The sequence below is a fragment of the Polypterus senegalus genome, chromosome 2 (genome assembly GCF_016835505.1).
Source record: "Polypterus senegalus isolate Bchr_013 chromosome 2, ASM1683550v1, whole genome shotgun sequence".
In the NCBI taxonomy this organism is placed as follows: Eukaryota; Metazoa; Chordata; class Cladistia; order Polypteriformes; family Polypteridae; genus Polypterus; species Polypterus senegalus.
The window spans coordinates 98,338,622-98,360,431 of NC_053155.1; the positions used below are offsets into that span (position 1 = coordinate 98,338,622).

Sequence of the window (21,810 nt, forward strand, 5' to 3'; positions counted from 1 at the left end):
ACAAAAATAAAGTTAGCAAGACAAAAGCAGATTTTCACTTTTGCCCAAAGCTCTTTGCAGGATTACGTTCAGAGCATTTAGGCTAGCTCTTCATTAATATTTCGGTTATTAGCTCAGATGTTTTAGACCAGGGGTCTCCAGCTCCAGTCCTGGGGCCTCATGTATAAACAGTGCGTACGCACAGAAATGTTGCGTAACAACGTTTCCACATTCAAATCGCGATGTATAAAACCTAAACTTGGCATAAAGCCACGCACTTTTCCACGGTACCTCATACCTTGCCGTACGCAAGTTCTCCGCTCGGTTTTGCAGGCTGGCAGCACCCAGCGTCAAAGCAATGCTACTGTTCCTGTGTGGTTACACCTTATTTTTCTGACGCGGCTTTATAAATACACTAAAACTAACCGCATATTGTTTATTAGTGTAACGCATCTGATTGTAATTAACTTGTAACAATATAATGGTCCAGGGAACAGCCATAGTATTCCAAATACCATAACTGCTTTAGCGTTGTTACTCTTACTTCACCTTCTTCTTCTTCTTCTTTCAGCTCCTTCCGTTAGGAGTTGCCACAGCGGATCATCTTTTTCCATATTTCTCTCACTGCACCACTCGGAGTATTTATATCACTGTATCTGAGTGTAAATCACAGCAGCAGCTGATCAGAAAGAGAATTATCGGTATACAGCTTCAAGTACATGCTGCCTCAGTCACGGCAAAACGTTTCAAAGCCTTTCCTGTACGGACGCGTATTTACATATGATGACGATATCATTTTTAAGGTGAAATGCAGCAAAATATGTTTATAATATCATACAGATAAAACTTTAACTTCATTTAAGTAATCTATATTCTTCACTGGGAGTGTCGTGAAGGATAGAATAATTAAACATGCACTACGAAGATATTTCAATGTTCCTTAAACGTTTTGAAGAATTGGCGCTCTAAGCTTACAGATGGCTTAACTTCTATTACAGCACTGATTGTATGGTGATTGGGTATTTGGGGAAAGAAAAGCAAGGACTGCAGTGGTGGCTACGCCAATATATATTGAATATAAAACAGAAAGAGAAAATAACAACATAGCTAAAAACGCAGCGACAAATTCCGGCAAAAGTTAAATGCTTGTGTCATGAGCACGAGTCAGCTATGCAGTGTCCGCAATGGGCGTGGCCATCCACCGTGCATAAGATACCATATGGACATTGGTGGGTGAAGGGGCCACCGATTCTACCTCTGCCCAGGGCCACCACAAGCCTAGAGCCGCCCCTGAGTACTGCTGCAATAAATTATTTCATCGAAGGTCGCACACAATCACTGCACCGTGAAAGCCATGTTTAATAACGTGCTTTAACTCCTATCATCATGAAAATGATATCACGTATACATCTCAGTATTTGAGTTATTCAGAGAACTGTAATATCATGAATGTAATGGATTCTGTGTCCAGTTGGAGGAAGAGAGCCGGTTTAAGAAACAAGTAGTAATTCAAACACATAGAGCACATAGAAGATCAAATACAAAACAAAGCATTTAACGTGCTCCTTTAATTACGATGTGATTTGAGAAACTGGTTAATTAAACGATTTTAAGATGAAGTTTATGATGTTCTACTTTAATGACAAAATAAACTACGTGATTAAAGTGGAAATGTTGAGATTGAAGTTGACATTTTGTGCTTTTTCCTCACTGTGTGCCTTTTTTTCTCTGTACCCTAATAAGCTTTCATATGACACTCAGACAATGGGCTACAATTCGGCTTTTCACGGTGACTTTGATATGTGACTTCTTTTTTATTTCCGGCAATGTGCGATTTTGTGAACGTGAGCTTTCAAGTTTCTCCAACACGCTATGCGACTCGATCAACTTCCTTTTGTTGATTATACCACGGTTTATTTGAACAAATAGTATGTTTTTCCTTTGCCTCCACTTGGTATTCGCTGAAATTCTTATATTTTCCCTGTGCTTTTCCCATTGTCTTTTCACAGAAGGCTGCGCTTAAGGGTGATTTATATTGATTTGCATATTCAAAGAGGCGTAATTCTGGGAGGAGTTGGGGCGTTACATAAAGCGTGCACGGCGTTACTTTTCACGCTGATCGGGATTTATGTAGCAGAAGAACGTGGAAGTTGGAGTACGCACAGATTCCTGCATCTGGATTTTTCTGTGCGTAAGCACTTTTCGGCTTTTGTGCTTACGCCATGTTATAGTGCGAGTTCTACGCACGGTGTTATACATGAGGCCCCTGGAGAGCTACTGTGGCTTAATAAGTGACCAGTTTGTCCTGTTAATTAACAATTTCCTTCTATTTTGATTGCCTTTTCTTGAGACTCTGACTACTGAACGGATTCTTTTTTCCTTAAACAGCACCTAAACATACATTTAATGTGGAGTGAGCCAACAGATGACCAACTAAGTTGGGGCCTCAAACTCCAACCTTCATTCAGTTTCTTAACTTGAAGCAAATTCTTGTTGCTAATTAAACCCATTATTTATTTCCATGGCGCTCATTCTGCCATGGCAGACATTTCTAAAACTGTTGATTTTCTTTTTTAAGAGCCCTGTCAAAATGTTTTGTGGACATGAGCAGATCAAAATTACTGAGGCCTTCACCTTTTTCTATTTTTAGTTATTGTGATGGACGCAGGTTGTTGTATGTGTGTTGGTTCATTTTGTGTCTTAGTATTGTTTGGTTGCTATATAAGAAAAAAAGAAATAATTAAGGGGCCTGAGTCTTAAGTTGTGCATCAATTACAATTAAGGCAAAGAGTTAATTAGCAGCAAAATCTGGTCACTAATTAAGAAAAGGATTAGAGTGAAAACCTGCAACAACAGTGGCTCTCTAGGATTGGAGTTCTGTTCTAGACATTTCATGCTGTGTGTATCAAACATCAAAATATTACAGTGGGCAGAATGAAAAATTAGCAAGTCAAAAGATTGAAAGAAAGCAAAGGCCTGGATATTTGCCTTTAAGGGGCCCGCTATGAGTAATTAGGAGACAAAGCTAAGGTCAAATTGCAGGAGAATTTTAGAATAATGAGCTACAAAACCAAAACATTGTCCCAAAAAATGTCCTAACAAAACTATCATTTAACTAACTATAACATTTTTGCAAAGTATGTCTATGTTTTTTGATTTATCCATGAACTTGAACATTATATAATATGCACCACTCTCATAAATAGCCTTTACATGCTGATATCACATGCAACAGAGAAATAATGACTTCAAATCATTGGCAGTGATGATGCCGGGTCACCTGACAGGTAACGGACTTTGTTGCCTTTAGCAGAATGGCTGTGGCCATGGATGCATTGTTACAAAAAAAGTGGGAACCACACAAAAACAACAAATTAAATGTCACTGCAAAATGAACGTAAAGTAATGGTGGATAATAATAGTAAGTAAGCCATAATTATGTCTGAACAATGTAAAATGCAGATGGGAATTCCTAAATCAATTTCATAATAATTATAAGCATTACTTAATTTCTCTTTCATAGATCATATAGCCTTATTGTGATTATTGATTTGCCTTACCATTGACCCAACAGGATATTTGAATTATAAAATTAAAGGAAAAAGTTTAGTATTTTTGAGGTTGAAGTTATTTTTCTTTTAATTGAGTCATACATTCCTTTGCTCTAAAGGTGAACCATTGTTTGCAGTTTTTTAATTCTTCAACCTTATCTGTGTCAGCTAGAATACATTAATGAAAAAGTGCAACAGAGTAAAGATGGGAATAAAAGAAAGACAAAGCTAGAGAAACAGAAGGAGGAAACTATATAATTTCAAGTTACGTAAAAGTTCAGGACATCTGGCCATTAGTGGGCCATGTGTGGAAATTGTGGAATAATGCTTCCCAAAGATGAATACCTTTGTTGGGACTACTGTTGCCATTTCTGGACAACTTGCACATTTCCTGGAATGAGCTGACTTTATCCTGCAAGGCCACTGTTTGTGTTACAGATTAAGGCAAATGTTCAGCCATCATCAGTGTTTCTTCTGAAAGTAAAGAAGCAATACAGTGGGAAGGGCAGAGTTGGTATCTTAAATTAGAATAAATGTATTTTTAATCTTATTGATGTTTCATAGCTCCAAGAGACTGTGTTAGGGGTTTCTTATTCTACAGTGAAGCTTGTGAAGGGGATTTCCCAGGCTCTCCCCTTTGACTCCCACACTCCAAACATATACATGTTATAATATGGCCCAAAATATATTCTGATAGTCTCTGCTACACCCCTCTGCTGCATACTGTTTATAAACTTCACTTAAATTTCAATTCCTGTGCCATCTTGTATAAGGGCAACATCATCTTGTAACCCATCACATACAGTAAATTCAGTCTAACATGACTGGCAACTGCTCCCAAACAGTAAACAAATGCTGGTGCTCATGAACAGTGCCATTTTCGAAAAGGGGATTAAAAATGTATAACTTTGTAAAAACATTTTGGTTTTGCAAAAAATGTACCACTATTCTCATGTAAAAGGCAAAGAAATTTCTGTAGCTCAGAGGTAAAGGTTCATAAGTAACTGCTTACTTGTCAGATATTTTCTTCAATGCGTCATACAAATGGAGGTGCTGGTATTCCATTGTCAGTATGATCTCCCCTTCCTTTCAGACAATCTAAGAGAGATATTGATGTAAGATCTCATATAATTGCTTAAGGGCTTTTATATCATCTTTTACTGTTCAGGAGGCACCATTTATTTTTGAATTGTTTAGAAGTAAGCAGAAATTACTGTTTTCTTCCACATATAGCAGAAAAATAATCTTTGTTTCATTTGGAACACCTAGGAGCACTGGATTTCTCCTCAGAATGCAACCAATATTAAACCAATGCACCCTACCTCCATCCATGGGGTTGAAGACATGATCCGACTTGGGGACCTCAATGAGGCAGGAATTCTACGGAATCTACTGATTCGCTACAGAGAGCACCTAATCTATGTGAGAAGCGTTTTTTATTCTTGTGTAGTTTTATGTGTGCTTGTGACTCAATTTCTTGAATTATCTTTATGAGAGCCCCTGCCCAGACGTCCCTTTTCTTAAGATACTGTATAATTATGGTAATTAGAGGCATGAAACAATATTGGTGTTGTACTATTTTTTTCCTCTTTTTTGCTTTGCTTCCAATCTGTATCCACATTTACCTGCATTTCAAGCTATTTCATTTACATTTCAGAGGTAATTTGTAATATGTAGTCTGGTAGAATTCTAAATGGAAAATTGAAATACTGTGCTCACTTTTCCCGGCTAGATTTTGTTGTTTAAGCATATGCTCTATGCATTATTTAATCAAAACTTTCAGTTATTTCAGACCACATGTATTTTTTTAATTTAGTTGTAGTTCTTTAGCAATTCTTTTCAATTAGCTATTTCCCTTTTAATCTTTATCTAATGTGGCTGTTGATCTGTGTTATTCTGTATTGCTATTTGCAGAGCTGGTGTGTGAAATGATGGCAGTTTCAAACTGTCTCTCAAGCTAAAAGGCCACTTTCACATGGGGCATGGTGGCACAGTGGTGGTGCTGCTGCCTTGCAGTAAGGAGACCTGGGTTTTCTTCCCAGGTGCATGTTCTCCCTGTGTCTGTGTGGGTTTCCTCTGGGTGCTCCAGTTTCCTCCCACAGTCCAAAGACATGCAGGTTAGGTGCATTGGCAATCCTAAATTGTCCCTAGTGTGTGCTTGGTGTGTGTGTGTGTGCGCCCTGCGGTGGGCTGGTGCCCTGTCCGGGGTTTGTTTCCTGCCTTGTGCCCTGTGTTGGCTGGGATTGGCTCCAGCAGACCCCCATGACCCTGTAGTTAGGATATAGCGGGTTGGATAATGGATGGATGGATGTACTACCTGTATATCAAATTTAACTGTCTAAAGTAAATTAATGTTTTTGAGTGCTTGCTTTTACACAGATCCCTTAATTATATTGATTTTGGCTGTGCTTTGCATATGGCAATTCCTAAATAAATATATGCAACATATTTCTGAAATAATTGTATTTTATGTTAGATGTCTGTACATGCAAAGCTATAGGAATCAATCCATTAGGAGAATTTAGGCAGTCTTAGTTGCAGTTCTTTGGTATCCTATTTTAGATTAATTATTCACTTGTTTATATTGAATTATTCATTTATGTTTACTTGAACTGAAGTTAGTGTTCCCTCCTCATTCAAAGTAGGCATCAGGGCAACATGAGGTCATGACAACAGTGTAGTCTGTAAACTAAGAAGCTGAACTTTTGAATCACAGATTCAGATTTCACTATGTGGTCTTGAGCATGCCACTTCACCTTCCAAATCTTTACCTAAAAATTATGTCAATACTGTGTTGTTCTTTGATGTGTGTACATCTTGAAGTACGTTACATAAAATAAGTAGATTTCCAAGAGTGAAGAAGAAGATGTCTTTCCTGGGAATGGCTTACCCCTTAGCAGTATTTTAATTGGTGTAGGCTCCTTCCTTTGAGGTTCGTAGCAGTATTTTGACACATGTCCTCATGGAATCTCATGGAATTGTCCTACTTAAATATGCATAAAATAAAATAATATATTTTAAAGCATTCTTGTTTGTCATGGCGCCCGAGAGTGCTGCTATGTTTTATGTTGTTTGTAAATGCAAGTAAGAATTGCTCTGTACTCTGTACATACAACAATACTACTACTGCTGCCACTACTACAATATAATTCTTCATTAATTAATAATGTACTGAATGTACTTTCTGCATAGAGATATGATTTGAGTTATTTCATGTTATGCTATAAATGAAAAAGGTAAACTTACTATAAAATAAAGAATTGAAAATCAATTATTTTATAAGTAAAAAAAGTTCCTCCTTGATCTCTCATCAACCAAAATCCTACCTTCATTTCTAGGGTGTCAAAATTCAAAATCCATAAAAAAGTGCCTATCAAAATTACAAAGCAAAATTTGTTCTTGAACAAATTGGGTAGCTAATGGCTCTCTAAAGTAAGTGAATGCTTTTTCAGTGCTTACTTTTAGACATATCCTTTAAATTTATTGATTTTGGCCGAGCTTCACATATGGTGATTCCTAAATAAATGTAGGTAACATCTTTCAGAAATAGTTGTATTTTATTTAAGATATTTGTATATGCTACACTACAGGAGTTAATCAGGTAGGAGGATTTAGGCAGTCGTAGTTGCAGTTCTTTTGTATTCGATTTTAGATAAACAACTCCTTCAGCTGGCTTAGTTCTTGTTATAACTGATCTGGACAGGATGATAAACAGTCTTACCACAAATGGTGGAGGTGGGTTGTTAAAGCAAGTTTGATTTTGCCCTTCTATTTCTTTGAACATTCTCTTCACTACTGCTAGGTGCTTTTTTCCTTCCTACAGAGTAAACCGTTAGTTTTCAGAAACTTGCTATACCTCTGCTACTGCATCACCAATGTTCTAAACAAAATGGTGTACAGATTTTGTAATGGACACCATAGGTAACCGAGGGGAGTGTTTTTTGATATGTTTTAGGGCATCACAATTCACTGATCTGCGAAAGTACCATATTCTAAAAATTTAAAGGACATATAGAAGGTTGTTCAAACCCTGGTCCTTTTGTTCTTCTTGGCTGAAGTGCCCATTTTTGCTTGTAGTAAAATCAGCCCAACCAATTAGTCATTTCCCTTTTTGCCGTTTGATTATTCTGACCTTCATTAGGAAATAGCTTATCTCTTCCTAACCTGAGTACTCACCTACTGTTCATTGTAAAACGAGAAGAAGAAGAAGAAAGCAGTGATAACCAACATGGTCAGAACATACACAGATTATTCAGAAGACCTGTTCAAAAGTAACATTAAGCACATTAGATTTAAGGAAGACTATTTTTATTCACCTGTTCTATATCTGTAAACTAACAAATTGGCTATGTCATTGTCTGCACGGCTACTTAGAGCAAGGTCTGTTGACTGAGCCTAACATTGCCAACAAAGTATTTGTAGCAGTAGAGTGTTGTTCTGTTAGCCATACATAGATTGATACAGGAGAAAGTAGGGTGAAATGTCACCTTTTATTAGCTAACTAAATAGATTACAAATGCAAGCTTTCGAGGCAGCTAAGGCCCCTTCATCAGGCAAGGTGTAACAAAGAAACTGAAAAATACTCTCGCTTATATTGGGACAGCAAAGTGATTTTTTTCTTTTATCTTAACAACCTTTTTGTTCAAATGTTAGCAAAATGAATACACCTGAGATGAATTAACCCTGAAAGAAGAGAACAATGAACTAATAAAATGTAGAGATAAGATAACCATCACTAGAGAAAGTCCTGTAAGGTTTTTTTGAAGTGCATTGTCTGTAAGATAAGCCACTGATGTAGTCAGCTGGTCAGTCTGTTAGTCCACATATCTGCTCATAAAACTCTTGTCTCTATTCAGACCATTTTGTAGAGTATTGAATTTAAGCATAAGTTTGTATTCCCATTCTCTCCGCTCCTGTTGGGTCTTGAAATTACCCATAAGCACAGTGACTCAGATCCTTTATGCTGTGGCCATTACTGTTGAAGTGTGCTGCCACCGGAAGTTCAACACTGTTCTGATTAATATGAAATCTATGTGAGTTCATTAGCTGGCACAGTGTGTGACCAGCTTCTCCTACATACAGTCCAGTTTTGGGGCACTTTATGAACATGATTAGGTAGACCACATTAGCAGATCTGCATGTGAACGGACACTTTATTTTATGCTCCTGCTGGCAATGTGGTATAACAACCTGATCTGTCATGTATATATGTACACAGGTGCCACATCTGTTCTGTAGGCAGGGAGATGTGCCACTTGCTGCTGAACCACACATAGAGTTTCGGACAATCAGTTGTTTGAGGTTTGGTGGTTGTCTGTATGCAAGGTGGGGAGGTTCTGAGGAATATATCCTTCAGTTTATTGTCTTTCTGTACCATGGGTTGAAGCTCTTTCATATTTTGCGAAGTGTTTCCAGATGTGGATGATAAGTTACAACTAGTGGGACCCGGTTCTTGGCTTCTGCACCTTTGTATTCCAGAAGGTTTTCTCTGGGCATAGCCGTAGCTCTCATGATTTGTAGGTCTGTTGATTTGGGAGTATACACTTGGATGAAGTCTGTCCTGAGTTTCTGCAGTTTTGTGTCCCGATCCATTGGGTCTAAGCAAATACAATTGTAATGTATTGCCTGGCTGTAGATGATGGAGTTCTGTATATGCTTTGGATGGAAACTGTAATTTCTTAGATATCTCCGTCTGTCTGTTGGCTTGTGAAAAATAGAGGTCATAAGGGTACCGTCCTTTATGCGAATGGTAGTGTCAAGAGAGCCGATTTCTTTTTGTGAATAATTTAAGTTTTATGTTGGGATGGAATGAATTGTAATTCCTATGGAAGCAAAGAAGGTCTTTCTCGCTTGCAGTCCAGATTATAAGAATGTCATCTATGTAGCGAAGGAAAAGCATTGGTTTTATTGCACATGTTGACAAGAAGTCCTGTTCTAATCTTGCCATGAATATGTTTGCGTAATGGGGTGCGAAACGACATCCCATTGCAGTTCCCATTAGTTGTAAGTAAATGTCCTGACCAAAAGAAAACACATTGTGAGTTAGTATGAATTTTATCAATTGTATCACTGGCTCTGTTTGTAAGCCATGTTTTTGCTTGTACGTCTGACAGGCCATAGTTTCATCATCATGGGGAATGTTTGTGTATAATGCCTCCACATCCATTGTAACAAGGAAGGCTCCTTCAGAAATGGTGTCTAGGGCAGCAAGTTTTTTAAGGAGGTGGGTGGTGTGTTGTACATAGCTGGGTGTGTTTCTGGCAAGGGGTTTAAGAATGCTTTCAACCCATCCTGAAATATTTTCTGTCAGTGTGCCAATTCCCGAGATTATTGGCCTTCCTGGGTTCCCATCTTTATGGATTTTGGGGAGCATGTAAAAGATGTAAGATGAAAGAAAAAAAATCACTTTGCTGTGCCAATATAAGCTAGAATATTTTTCAGTTTCTTTGTTACACTTCCTTGATGAAGGGGTCTTTAGCTGTCTCGAAAGCTTGTATTTGTAATCTATTTAGTTAGCCAATAAACAAAGTACTTGGTTATGAGCTGTGGGTTCAGGCTTGTTTTTCATGTACACTTTCAGGTTTGTAACAGATCAGGTTTGTTTTTTAATAAAAGAAAATGAATTATAATTATTTTATGTTTTCAATTTCTTTTTAAATCGAAGAAATTCTCAGATCATGTTGTCCACTCACTTGCTAGTTCTTTCTCCTTCATTATGTGTGTAATTCAAACAAATTCACATTATACAAATGTTAGTTTTTCTTGTTGAATGTTTAATTTGAAGTCTTTACTTTGATGTGCTGTCATATGAACTCTTACTTTTAAAATGCAAAAACTTTATATTTGATATTGCCTATAATTAATTGGTAATTATTATCATCCTCTTGTTAAGATGCATTATACAGTATTAGAAAAATAAATGATGTGCTTTGTAGAGGAATGTAATATCTTCTATGTTACTAAAACATAATTAGCAATTATGGACAACCATTTTGGCAGGTTTATAAATATTATAATGCCTTTAAGTTATTGTACATACAGAGTTTCTAGTCCATCCTTTTAAAGATACATTAGTTTCAAAATGTGCACACTGCCTTCATTTTTTTTGCAGTGTTATAGTAAATGGATGACTTCTGTTACTGCAACAGTAGACAAATTTTTCAAGAATCAGTTAGGAAGCCACTGACTATTTTGACATACCTTATTTAAGATTAGGCCTCTGCTGCTTTTTAGGGATAACCCCAATTTAAAAGCATTTTCATTCTGAGAAGTATTTCCACATTTTATTTTATATCAGTCACCTATCCTAATTCAAGTTTCTTTCCCTCTTCTCTCTGCCTTTTCTGTGTTAAGACTAATTGTGGAGGTCGGGTAAGTATAAAACAGTGTCATGCACCTAGCATGGATAATCATCCTGGCTGCCTTCTGACTCAGAGACTGTATCATCTATCATCTGATACTGATCTTTTCCTTTCATTATGCTTCTAACATATGATACCCAGAATGCCTGTCAAAGTTGTGCTGTTTGAGCCATACCATTGCTTAGAGTCATTATCATGTTGCTTTGTCTTGTAAGAGAAGCTGTACACACAGGCCTGCTGCTTCTTGGTAGTGAAGCCAAGCTTGACGGAAAGGCATCAATACACTTGAAGAAACTTTTGTGTTAATGTTTGACGGGAAAGTGGTGGGCCTCAGTAAAGGGAACTACAATAAAGTGAAAAAGCATACCTGATAAAGCTGATGTTTAGAAATTACGTAAAAAATAATATTTCTCATTTATGTTTTATATCCATCCTAAAACTGGATAGATGAACATACAGTGTTTACATTAAAGATTTGTGTGGCGATCCTAAGACTGTTTGATATAGATTAGGAGTCGGAGGTAATGCATGTTGTAGGTCATTCAAAGTTTTGGATATCAGCGTCAATCCTAATGGTTCTTGCAACAAACTTCAAGTGTGAATGTGTTGCATTAGCTTCTAGTTAAAGAATTCTTAAATACTGTAAGGCGGGAGTAAACATATCCTGATTCAGTTCTCTCTTTATTGTACTTTGTTTACTGATTGTTAATATTTCATTTTAAGCTACCATTTTTTATACTAAAGATCATTGACAGATACTAACAGAACTAAAAGGAAGATTTATACACATTACAAAGTCCATTACATTTCTTCCTTGTTTAATTTTTCTTTTTTTTACATTTAACAAAGAAGTGGTATCAGCTTTATTTTTGGCATAATTAGTAGTCCAAGAGATCAATGGAAATGAAAGCTAGCATGCATAAGTGTCACCTGGACAACAATATTGAAACACTAAAATGAACTATAATGTACTTTCAGGCCTCCCTTTTTTTGTATTCTTTGTGCAGCCATCTTACTGAATCCATTACCATGTAATTTACTTCATTGCTAATGGCTGATGAGTCTTTCTTTTAAATATGTTTTTGTATTTGTTATAGACCTACACAGGATCTATTCTGGTAGCTGTAAACCCGTACCAACTGCTCCCTATCTATACACCTGAGCAGATTCGGTTATACACCAACAAGAAGATTGGTGAAATGCCACCTCATATTTTTGCCATAGCAGACAACTGCTACTTCAACATGCAACGTAACAACAAGGACCAGTGTTGCATCATCAGGTAGGCATTTGTCTCTCTTTGTCTCTTGATGTCATTTTTTGTAATCAATTTTGTTATTGAAATACGAGAGATAATACTTTATAGAAAAGCATGCCTTTTTAGCAAGAATTGAAATAAAAACCCAATAAACAGCAAGCCAGAGATGGGCTATGATTTTACAAATACTCTGCATTTCAGGAAATCTCTGGCACAAGTGAAAGGAGATGTATTAAGATATATAACAGATCCTATGATCTATGATCTGTGTGGCGGATTGGTGGCTCTGAGGCTAGGGATCTGCACTGGCAATTGGAAGGTTGCCGGTTTGAATCCTGTAAAATACCAAAAGGGTCTCTGCTCTGTTGGGCCCTTGTGCAAGGCCCTTTACCTGCAATTGCTCCATCCTGGGTATGACGTTAATCTGCATTCATCCCTGCATGTAGGCCCTACAACCTGCAGGGAAAAACTTGGGGGTTGGTGGCAGAATTGGCACTCCAGCCACCATAAAAAAACCTCACACTGTTCTACTACATCTGAACTAGTGTGGTGCTGAGGTATCACCCATTGCATGGCTGCACTCGGGTCCTAATCTGGATGCTGAGTTGGTTTGTCGTGTGGTAGGTGCGGCAATGCACTGTATCAGTGTGTGCTCCTAACCTCTACGATAAATCCATTCCTTTTGTAGAGATGCTGCAGTATGTCATTGCTATTTTTAATCTAATATGACCCTGTTTAACAGCGGAGACAAGAATGCATATATTGTAGCTTCTCTGTTCACTATTTAAACTTTGCAAATAATGTACCATGAAGTACACAGGTGCACATTCTAAATATTTATTTATTCTTCTGCTCGTAATAAGTAAAAACAAGTCTGTTTTCTTATTGATCAGTCTTTTTTTCATTTCTTTACTTGTTAGAATTAATATTTGAATAAATGTTTGTTGATCTGTACAAGATAACTGGTAGCGATGACCTATAGTAAATAAATCCTAGATTTATGAAACCATTTTTACATTAAGTTATCCATATCTATCTATCTATCTATCTATCTATCTATCTATCTATCTATCTATCTATCTATCTATCTATCTATCTATCTATCTATCTATCTATCTATCTATCTATCTATCTATTGTGGACGCTGGCCTGGACACAGACAGACGGACAACGGTTTCTCACCCAACATACCTATTTATTTACAATATTTACAATGTTCGTGCACTCACAAACCCCAGTGCCTCCAGCACCGATTCCCCCAATGTCCAGGCTACACAGTTCCACTGCCTTTCTCCTGGCCGCCTCTAGTCCTCCCTCCAGCTCCGTCCTCTTCCACCCGACTTCTGCCGATGACTGGAGGGAGGCGGCCCCTTAAATGGGAACCCGGATGGGCTCCAGCTGCTTCCCGGCATTCCCCCTGTCGTCTTCCCCCCAGCACTTCCTGGTGTGGCGGAAGTCCTGTGCTCCCGGGATATTCAGGCACTGGGGCACTGCCTGGCGGTGGCCACGAGTCCCTACAGGGCTGGGCTTCCAAGCCCTTCACCCAAGGCCCCCAACATAACCAGGGCGGACGCCCCCTCGCGGTCTGGAGGAGGTACAAGCCCTCCTCCGGTCCTCCTGGGTGTCCCGGCCGGGCTCCAGCCCTGGCCGGGTACCACACTATCTATCTATCTATCTATCATATAGTGCTATCTATCTATCTATCTATCTATCTATCTATCTATCTATCTATCTATCTATCTATCTATCTATCTATCTATCAAATCATCAGTTATCAAGCCTGCTTAATTCAATTCTGAATCACAAGAGCTGTAGCCTTATCTTGGCTGTTTTGGAAGCAAGGCAGAGCGGAGCACCAGACCATACATACTGTACTTCTATACTCACTTATGAATCCACCTAACATGGATGTTTTTGAATGCAGGTGGAGAACCAGAGTATCCAAAGAAAACCCAACAGACAAAATAAGAACATGCAAACTAGCATATGTAACCATGCTGCTGCCCACACATTTATTTACACTAAACATTTAAAAATGAAAGCACCAGTTCTTTTTTGTCCTTAATTTAATATATATATATATTTTTTAATATATCTCGTACAAGTATACAGTAAATATGTAATGTTTTATTAAGCTGCCCCTGAGTATTGTGATGAGAAAAGGAGGTGATGAGAGGGAGAGAGGCTACATGTATAATAACAGTAAGGTAACTGAGAATTATCTCATAAGCTGTTATTATCTCGCAGACTGTTTTGAAAGGATCACATTGTTTCAGAAGAGTCTGTCTTGCAGTGAAGAGTCTATACACTTTTTAACTATGTAAAATGAATGGTATTCACTTGTAAATTAAGTCAAACCACAGTTTTGTAGTATGTTGCTTTTATTTTGTTACATGTTGTGACTCTTGTGTGTTTAACAATCACTTATCTGATGTAAATACCTGCATAACAACTATAGTAAAAAAAACAGATTTATCAGGTTATTGGCTAAAAAGCCGTAAGATTTTCTTTTTTGTATAGCACCTTTCTGCACTGAAGCACCATTCCAGTGTGTCCCCTACTTGATATATTAGTGTTAGAGATTCTGCAATTTCCTGCCATTCATTATGTTTAGTTTAACTTTAAAGCATAATTAGTAAGAAACACACATTCCTCTTATTTTGAAAGTAGTTCACTTCCCTCTGAGATCTGCAAGACTCTACAATGTATATGTGCGATGATAAATACATGCTAATAAATTGATACTAGAGGCTGTGAACAATATATGATAAGTAAGGTTATGACATAATTTTAATTTTTCAGGGTATACTGTAAGCCAAACAAAACTAAACAGTATAATGGTCATCTCCATTTTCCAGATATGTTAAAGTTCTTTCTTACAAAACATGTTTGCTACAAAATGAGGGATCAATGTGTTTATTCTAATGATAACCTCATTTTCACCACTTTTGAAAATACTGCATATTCATCAAAAGCATTTTTATAAAGTGCTTTTACTAACAGCACTTTTTGAAAGGAGACCGTCTTTTTAGGTACCCACAGCATGGTGTATAATGGGGATTATGGCCAGGCTGCTTTGATTCAGCTCCTAAAATATTAAAACCACACTCAAAATTTTTATATCAACAAAGTATGTCACATTATTTACTCAGCATACTTGTTTTGCCAAAGAATATGTGAATCTAAGGGAAGAAAATCTTTTGTGCATAAGCTTTTGCTGGTTCTAATTTTCATCTCATTACTAACTTGAGCTGAACTTGCAAAGCCTCCTAGAGTTTAAAACAGTTGCACCATCTAGTGGGCTTTTCAGAATTACTGAGGCTTTTAATACAATGCAACGCTATGCAAACCTAGATTTGGTTGTAGGCTAGGTATAGTGTCTTAGTTTCTAGAGTAATTAACTTACTTCATCTATCAACACTGTGTGATTTGGAGCAAGTACCTTAACCTGCAGATACTAAAACTGTAAAAAAATACATTTTAACAACTGCAGTGTAACAATATCTTGTAAGTCACTTTGGGTAAGGATGATGCCAAATAAAAGTTAAAAGTAAATTAAATAATTAATGACTACATCAGTTTAACAGACAGCAGTAAATTCTTATATCTCTGGGCTTATTTAGTTTTTTTATCTAGGATGTGGGTGGAGAGCACTCATACTCTATTAAAAAGAAATGATTTGCCCTCGCCCGACTGAAAACCCTAAGACTTTTTCTCAATACTACCTTTTAAAGAAAACTGAGCTCTTCGCTCTCATAAGACACAGTTACTTCCTGCTTCCAATCATTGTTCTTCCCTATATAAATAGAGAATAATGTAGTGGGTCATACTGTATGTTATTTTTTTGCATTAATATATTGTCACCATCCTTCTTTGATTACTGTATAATTGTACTATGCCTTGATGCCATAATTTCATTCTTCTCATTACAGTGGAGAGTCTGGAGCTGGTAAGACAGAGAGCACCAAATTAATCCTGCAGTTCCTGGCAGCCATTAGTGGACAACACTCTTGGATAGAACAGCAGGTTCTAGAAGCCAATCCTATTCTGGAAGGTAGACCTTATAATACCATAATACCATACCATAATAATGTGTTTCTGAGTTAGTGCACAAGGTTATACTTAACTTTAGAAGGTAATTCCTCCTGGAATTAACTTTAGACAGCTACAATAGGTCAAAACAGATAAAAAAAATACATGCACTATGTATTGAAAAAATATACAAGTGATATTGAGTGTCTGGTTTTTAAAATTGCTATCATTTATGTTAAAAAAATATTGAAATGATAAACAACAATGTCATCACTTTGATTGCATTCAGTGGCTGAACCTGAATGTTTAATCTTTGACCTAGACCATCTTTTCAGAAGGATGCAAGAAGTTCCCTGCTTAAAGTAAAATCCATCTTGTGTGCATGACAAGTACCAACCTGAATATACAAGAGTCCAGTGCCACACAAATTGGTGTCATGTACTTTTTAAAAATTCATTTTTCCTTCTACTGTTTGCTACCAGACACCAGCATTGTCATTGAAGTTCATCTTCTTCACCTTTTTGTGCTTGAATGTGTGCTTTAAGCTTTAAAAGGAAATGATCAAATTTAAAATAAACTGAATTCTTGCGAGCAGCCCTAATAAATATCTGTGTCTATGCTAACTTACAGCTTTTGGCAATGCCAAAACTATTCGTAATGATAACTCCAGTCGGTTTGGGAAGTACATTGACATCCACTTTAACAAAAGAGGAGCTATTGAAGGGGCCAAGATTGAACAGTACTTACTAGAGAAGTCACGCGTCTGCAGACAGGTAATCCAGACATTCATTATTTCAACCTGCTTGGTAGAATTATACAAACTTTAGAGAGCAAATTTAGTTTTCTGTTATTTAATGGCATCATTTCTCAGTTTTTTGAGGATCAAGTTCAAAGATGCCTTTTCAGTGACCAACTGTGGAAAACTTATGACTGACTACTTTGGGGGAAAAAGAATAAGGAACAGGATATTGGGGAGATAATCTTTGCAATAAGAAATATGAGGGATCATAAAAGAATAGCCTTAAAGCCTGATAACTACTAGGAGCTACTAAACAATAAAGATCTTGAGAGTTGAAGGAGAACAATGAGATGCATTGCACTTTCACAAAACTTCTAGTAACTAGATTGATTTCACAGAACAAAGAAGAAAGTATTATTGATATCTGAAACTATGGTAGGATGGAAAGTTAGGGACAAAGGGACCCCTGGTGTAACTATTAGAATGATGCCATGGTGTGGAGACAAAACAGATAAGTTGTAACCCTTAGAGTGGGTACATAAAAGTGGAAGGTTATGCCAACAGAAAAAAAAAATCACGAGGAAGAGATAATAGCCTCTTGAGTGGAGCCCATGGAAAATGAAGATCAAATCAGAGAAATTCACAAGGTTGACAATCACTGATGTTTATGCCAAGTCAAAAAGATTAGGATAAAAGTTTTAATAACTTCTTAAATTTTTCAAGTAATTGAAGAATCAGGAAACACAGATAATTATTAGACTGATGTCACTGAGGAAGCAAGAGTACAGAGAAGTAATTCCTCTGGAGTGGAAGAAGCATAATGAATGACGATCAATATCAACACAAAAGAGGGCATGAATGACTAATGAAATAGTATTACTGTATGTGCGAAATATCAAAATGAAGAATTCATACTTGTGAAGTTATATTCGAATGAAAAGATCAGGACAAAAAGAACAAATTCTGTAGATTTTACTGCAGTTATGGGGAAAGAACAGATTTCAAAGTCATAACAAACAGACCAATGCCAAAAGAGTAAGTAGGCCCAAAACATAAAGGTATGTGGTTGAAAACCTTTAGTGTGACGCAAGTGAGAAAGAATTGCAAGTGATGGGAAGTGGAGTAAATTGGAAAGAACAGGACAGAGAGCTTCTGGGCGCTGATACTGTAACAGCCAGAGTTGAAATCAAATTGTAAAGTTCAGAATGAAATATTCAAAATAATTTGTTAAACCAGAGAGAGACATTAAGAGTTAAAACTTCTACAGAAGTGCAAAGTGTGAAGGAAAAAGAAACAGGGGTAAAGCCCATCACAATCATACAAGACTAAGATTGTGCGGTTTATGGAATTTTATAAATATTATACTTATTCTGACAGGTTTAGGGCTTTACTTTAAGAAGATAATGTAATTCACCGGAATGGTCTCAAAAATACAATGCTTTAATTATAACTCAGATCAGCACTTCTGGGTCTGATGTTTAATTTTTTGTATTTTTTCAATCACAGCTTTTAGAGATTGTTAAATATAAAGTTGTAAATAGTGCGATGGGACATATAAAAAGACTAACACCTAGCCTATTATATATTTAACAAATATAACTCATCTGTGGTGAACAGTACAAAATGGATACTAGGCTAACATTAATTCTTATTATTATCAATCTTTCATGTACTTTTCACTTTTTAGGCCAGAGATGAGAGGAACTATCACATATTTTACTGTATGCTAAAAGGTATGACAGCCGATCAAAAGAAAAAGCTGGGACTCGGAAAGGCAACCGATTACATCTACCTCACTATGGTAAGCTCCAGGTGGACATTTGTTTCAAGTTGGGAACCTGCCTGGATTTTATGGCCAACAGGTGACCGCATCATTTGAGTTAGAGACAGCGGTAGTTCTTAAGTTCAGTCCTGAGAATCTCCTATGACTGTAAATATTTGTTCCAACCAATTTCACAATCACTGGGCCATTTCTGCCTTAAATTTATTTTATTGTTTACTTTGTGACCTTTTTCTTTCTCTTATTTTGCTTTCAGAAAATGGTGAGATTTACATTTAGTGGGAATAATGAAATATTTAGATTTTAACCATATTTTGAAATATTTAATTCTGTTTTGTCGTTTTCTTTTGAATTCACTTTTTCTGTGGAGTTTGCTTTCTTAATTGTATTACAATTATTGCCAAATTGACCACATATCAGTACAAATAATACAAAATGCTAAAGGACTGCTATTTCACAGTTACAAACTTGTGTGCTTAATAGTAAACAATAATTTAAGTAACCAAAACTTTCTGAACTGATACAAAACAAAACATACAGCCATAGACATAGCAGCTTCAGTAAGTATATTAAGAGTACAATTTAAAGAAGAAATTGAGTTGTGATAAAAACGTGAATCTAGAAAGGCTCAAGACTGAATTTATGTACCACTGAAATACACCATGCTGTCAATGACTGGCACTGTGTGTGACACACAATAGACTTATTATTTTATACTAAGGATATGAAGATTTTAATTCCAGTTATATTTGTAATCTCTTTACAAGGGTTACAAGTCATTGAAAAGAAGCATTCAGCTCATTCCAGGGCTCCCAAGCAAGACTGAAAAAACTGAATGAATTTAGTCTCAGGGAAAAGCTTGTCAAAAGTGTATGAAAGCAATAAATTAATTTGATACCTGCTGCTACTTTAAAATAATAACAGAAAAGATATTATGCTTCATTTAACATGCTCCACTAAACTAAACAGTCCGTCCTTGGAAATCAGTTTTTTAGTTTGATACATCAAAGTAAATTTAACCTTCGTAATTTGATTCTAGAAAGTATAATATTATTTAAGTGGGATTATGAAGAACCAACATTTTCAGAATTATGTAATGAATTTTATACCAATTGTAGTAATTAAGTTAAAAGCAAAATGAAGCAATAAAGTATAAAAATAAATTAAATGCCATGTAGGATAAAATATACAAGGTCAATGCATGACAGAGTCCATATTGTTCTGGCATTAAGTTAAGGTATACAGAAAATTAACTGAATGTTCTTTGCTGATGTCACAAAAATTGCAATCTACAAAAAATCTGGAAGACATTATAGAAAAAGATTTTTTATGACATAAGGAGGGGATTTACTGTGTGTACTTTCAGCCAATGAATTATTCAGCAGAAGTGTGCCAAGAAACGTTGTTGGGGCTTCTTTATACCAACAGCAATATGTTTGGATAATACCTCACTGTGACTGTGACAGCCAAGTCAGAACTTTTCTTTCTTTTGAATTGTGTTGCTTTATAGGCATTCCAGTGTGTGTTCACACATGTGTTTATTTATTTATTTAAAGTGCTCCTCTAAAACTCCAAATTTCCTCCTGAGGACAAATAAAGCTCTATTAATAATTTTCCAATACAGCTTAACAAGAAAATATTCAATATAATACATATAGCTTAATAAGAAAATACCAGAAAAATTATATAGCATACTGTGCAGCTACATACTGCAATAAATCCGCACTTTTCTCCATAATCTTGGAGAGTAAATGACGCTCATTTTCCATATAACCCTGTTTTGTCTTGGTAGAGTAATATATTGCTCTACTTTCACCTTTTGTATTATTAATATGTAGCCTTTGTCAAAATGCCTCAAATCCCACATACTTATCACTGTTTATAAGGTATTATAGTATATGACCTCTCCCCACCTTCCCTTCTACATCTATAACCTCAGGCAATTAGGTGTAGTGAAAGACAAGCAGGAGTTAAGTTACAATTTAAACAATGTATTATTGATAATATTCATAAATAATAACAATATGCAAAGTACATTTCAATATTGGCAACCATGCAACCTGAGTAAATGCTGATGTGTAGTTTCAGGTGGCACACAGACTTGTTATGTTACTTAAAAATTTCTCTAGTTAAGGCATCATTTGTGGTCAGCTTTCCTCAGAACAGGCCGCATGCCTGTTTCAATATGGCTGCTGAGCTGTGCTCTTCTTTGTGTTGTTCTTTTCAGTTCATGGTGTGTGATGGTCATCAGTTTGATAAGAGAGAGCATGAGGTTAAGCAAGCAAATTTATAGATTCTCTATCCAACCCCTACAGCCAATAGGACGTCATGGTACTTAAAGGCTTCTGATACAAGCCAGTTCCAAACAGCTATATTTCAGACCTATGGGGGAATAGAACACCTCCACACCTTCCATCAGCCAAAACCATATGTTAAGGTAAAGTTTGCCAGTTAGGCAGCCTGGCTTTCTTATGGGAGGTTCAGAGACTTCAGAGAAACACTTGCCAAACTGGTTTCAGGCACTTCCCTTACTGAAACAATATGTACAAGGTGTAAACGACGCCATGGATGAAATCAACGAGCTAACTGCGCTTGAACTGGCTGCACACAACCACACAGAGGTAAGCGCTGATGCTGGCAGGCTATAGTGCAACGGCTCAATCCCAGGGACAGTCAAGCTGCAGGGTATCACATGTGGGTCACAGAATTGCACAGAATCACCGGAGTTTGTAGACACAGGAACTTTATTCAAACACTTCAAACAAACATGTTTCTTTCAGAAGTAAAACAAGCTTAGTATGCAGTTAGTTATCAATTTAAAGAATAGACAAACATCATTGGGGAGCACAACGGGAGCAGCACCCGCAACAGGAGCAGAGGATGTCTGGGGGAGGAGAGAGAAACAAAGCAATCAGCCAAAAAGGACACGTGCTGTTCATGCTCTTATTGTATGCGTAGAGTCGTGCGAGAAGCATATCATGAGACACAGCAGCCGCAAATAAGCCCAGCATGTAAGGGAGCAATGTGAAGGTAGTCTATCAGCATTTTTTAAGAGGGTTTTTTTGAAAAACACTCAGCTAAGGATGCATTACAGTCAATCAGCAGCAAGG

At 36.8% G+C, this 21,810-nt stretch overlaps 1 protein-coding gene across 1 annotated transcript in view; it reads left to right on the forward strand.

Annotated features, from left to right (window-relative positions):
* Positions 1-21,810, forward strand: part of LOC120523178 (unconventional myosin-VIIa) — a 197,059-nt gene that overhangs the window by 54,345 nt on the left and 120,904 nt on the right. Inside the window, exons 3-7 of the mRNA XM_039744223.1 lie at positions 4,800-4,952; positions 11,989-12,173; positions 16,082-16,203; positions 16,812-16,954; positions 18,608-18,721. Coding sequence (XP_039600157.1) covers positions 4,800-4,952; positions 11,989-12,173; positions 16,082-16,203; positions 16,812-16,954; positions 18,608-18,721 — 717 coding nt within the window. The remainder of the gene's footprint in view (positions 1-4,799; positions 4,953-11,988; positions 12,174-16,081; positions 16,204-16,811; positions 16,955-18,607; positions 18,722-21,810) is intronic.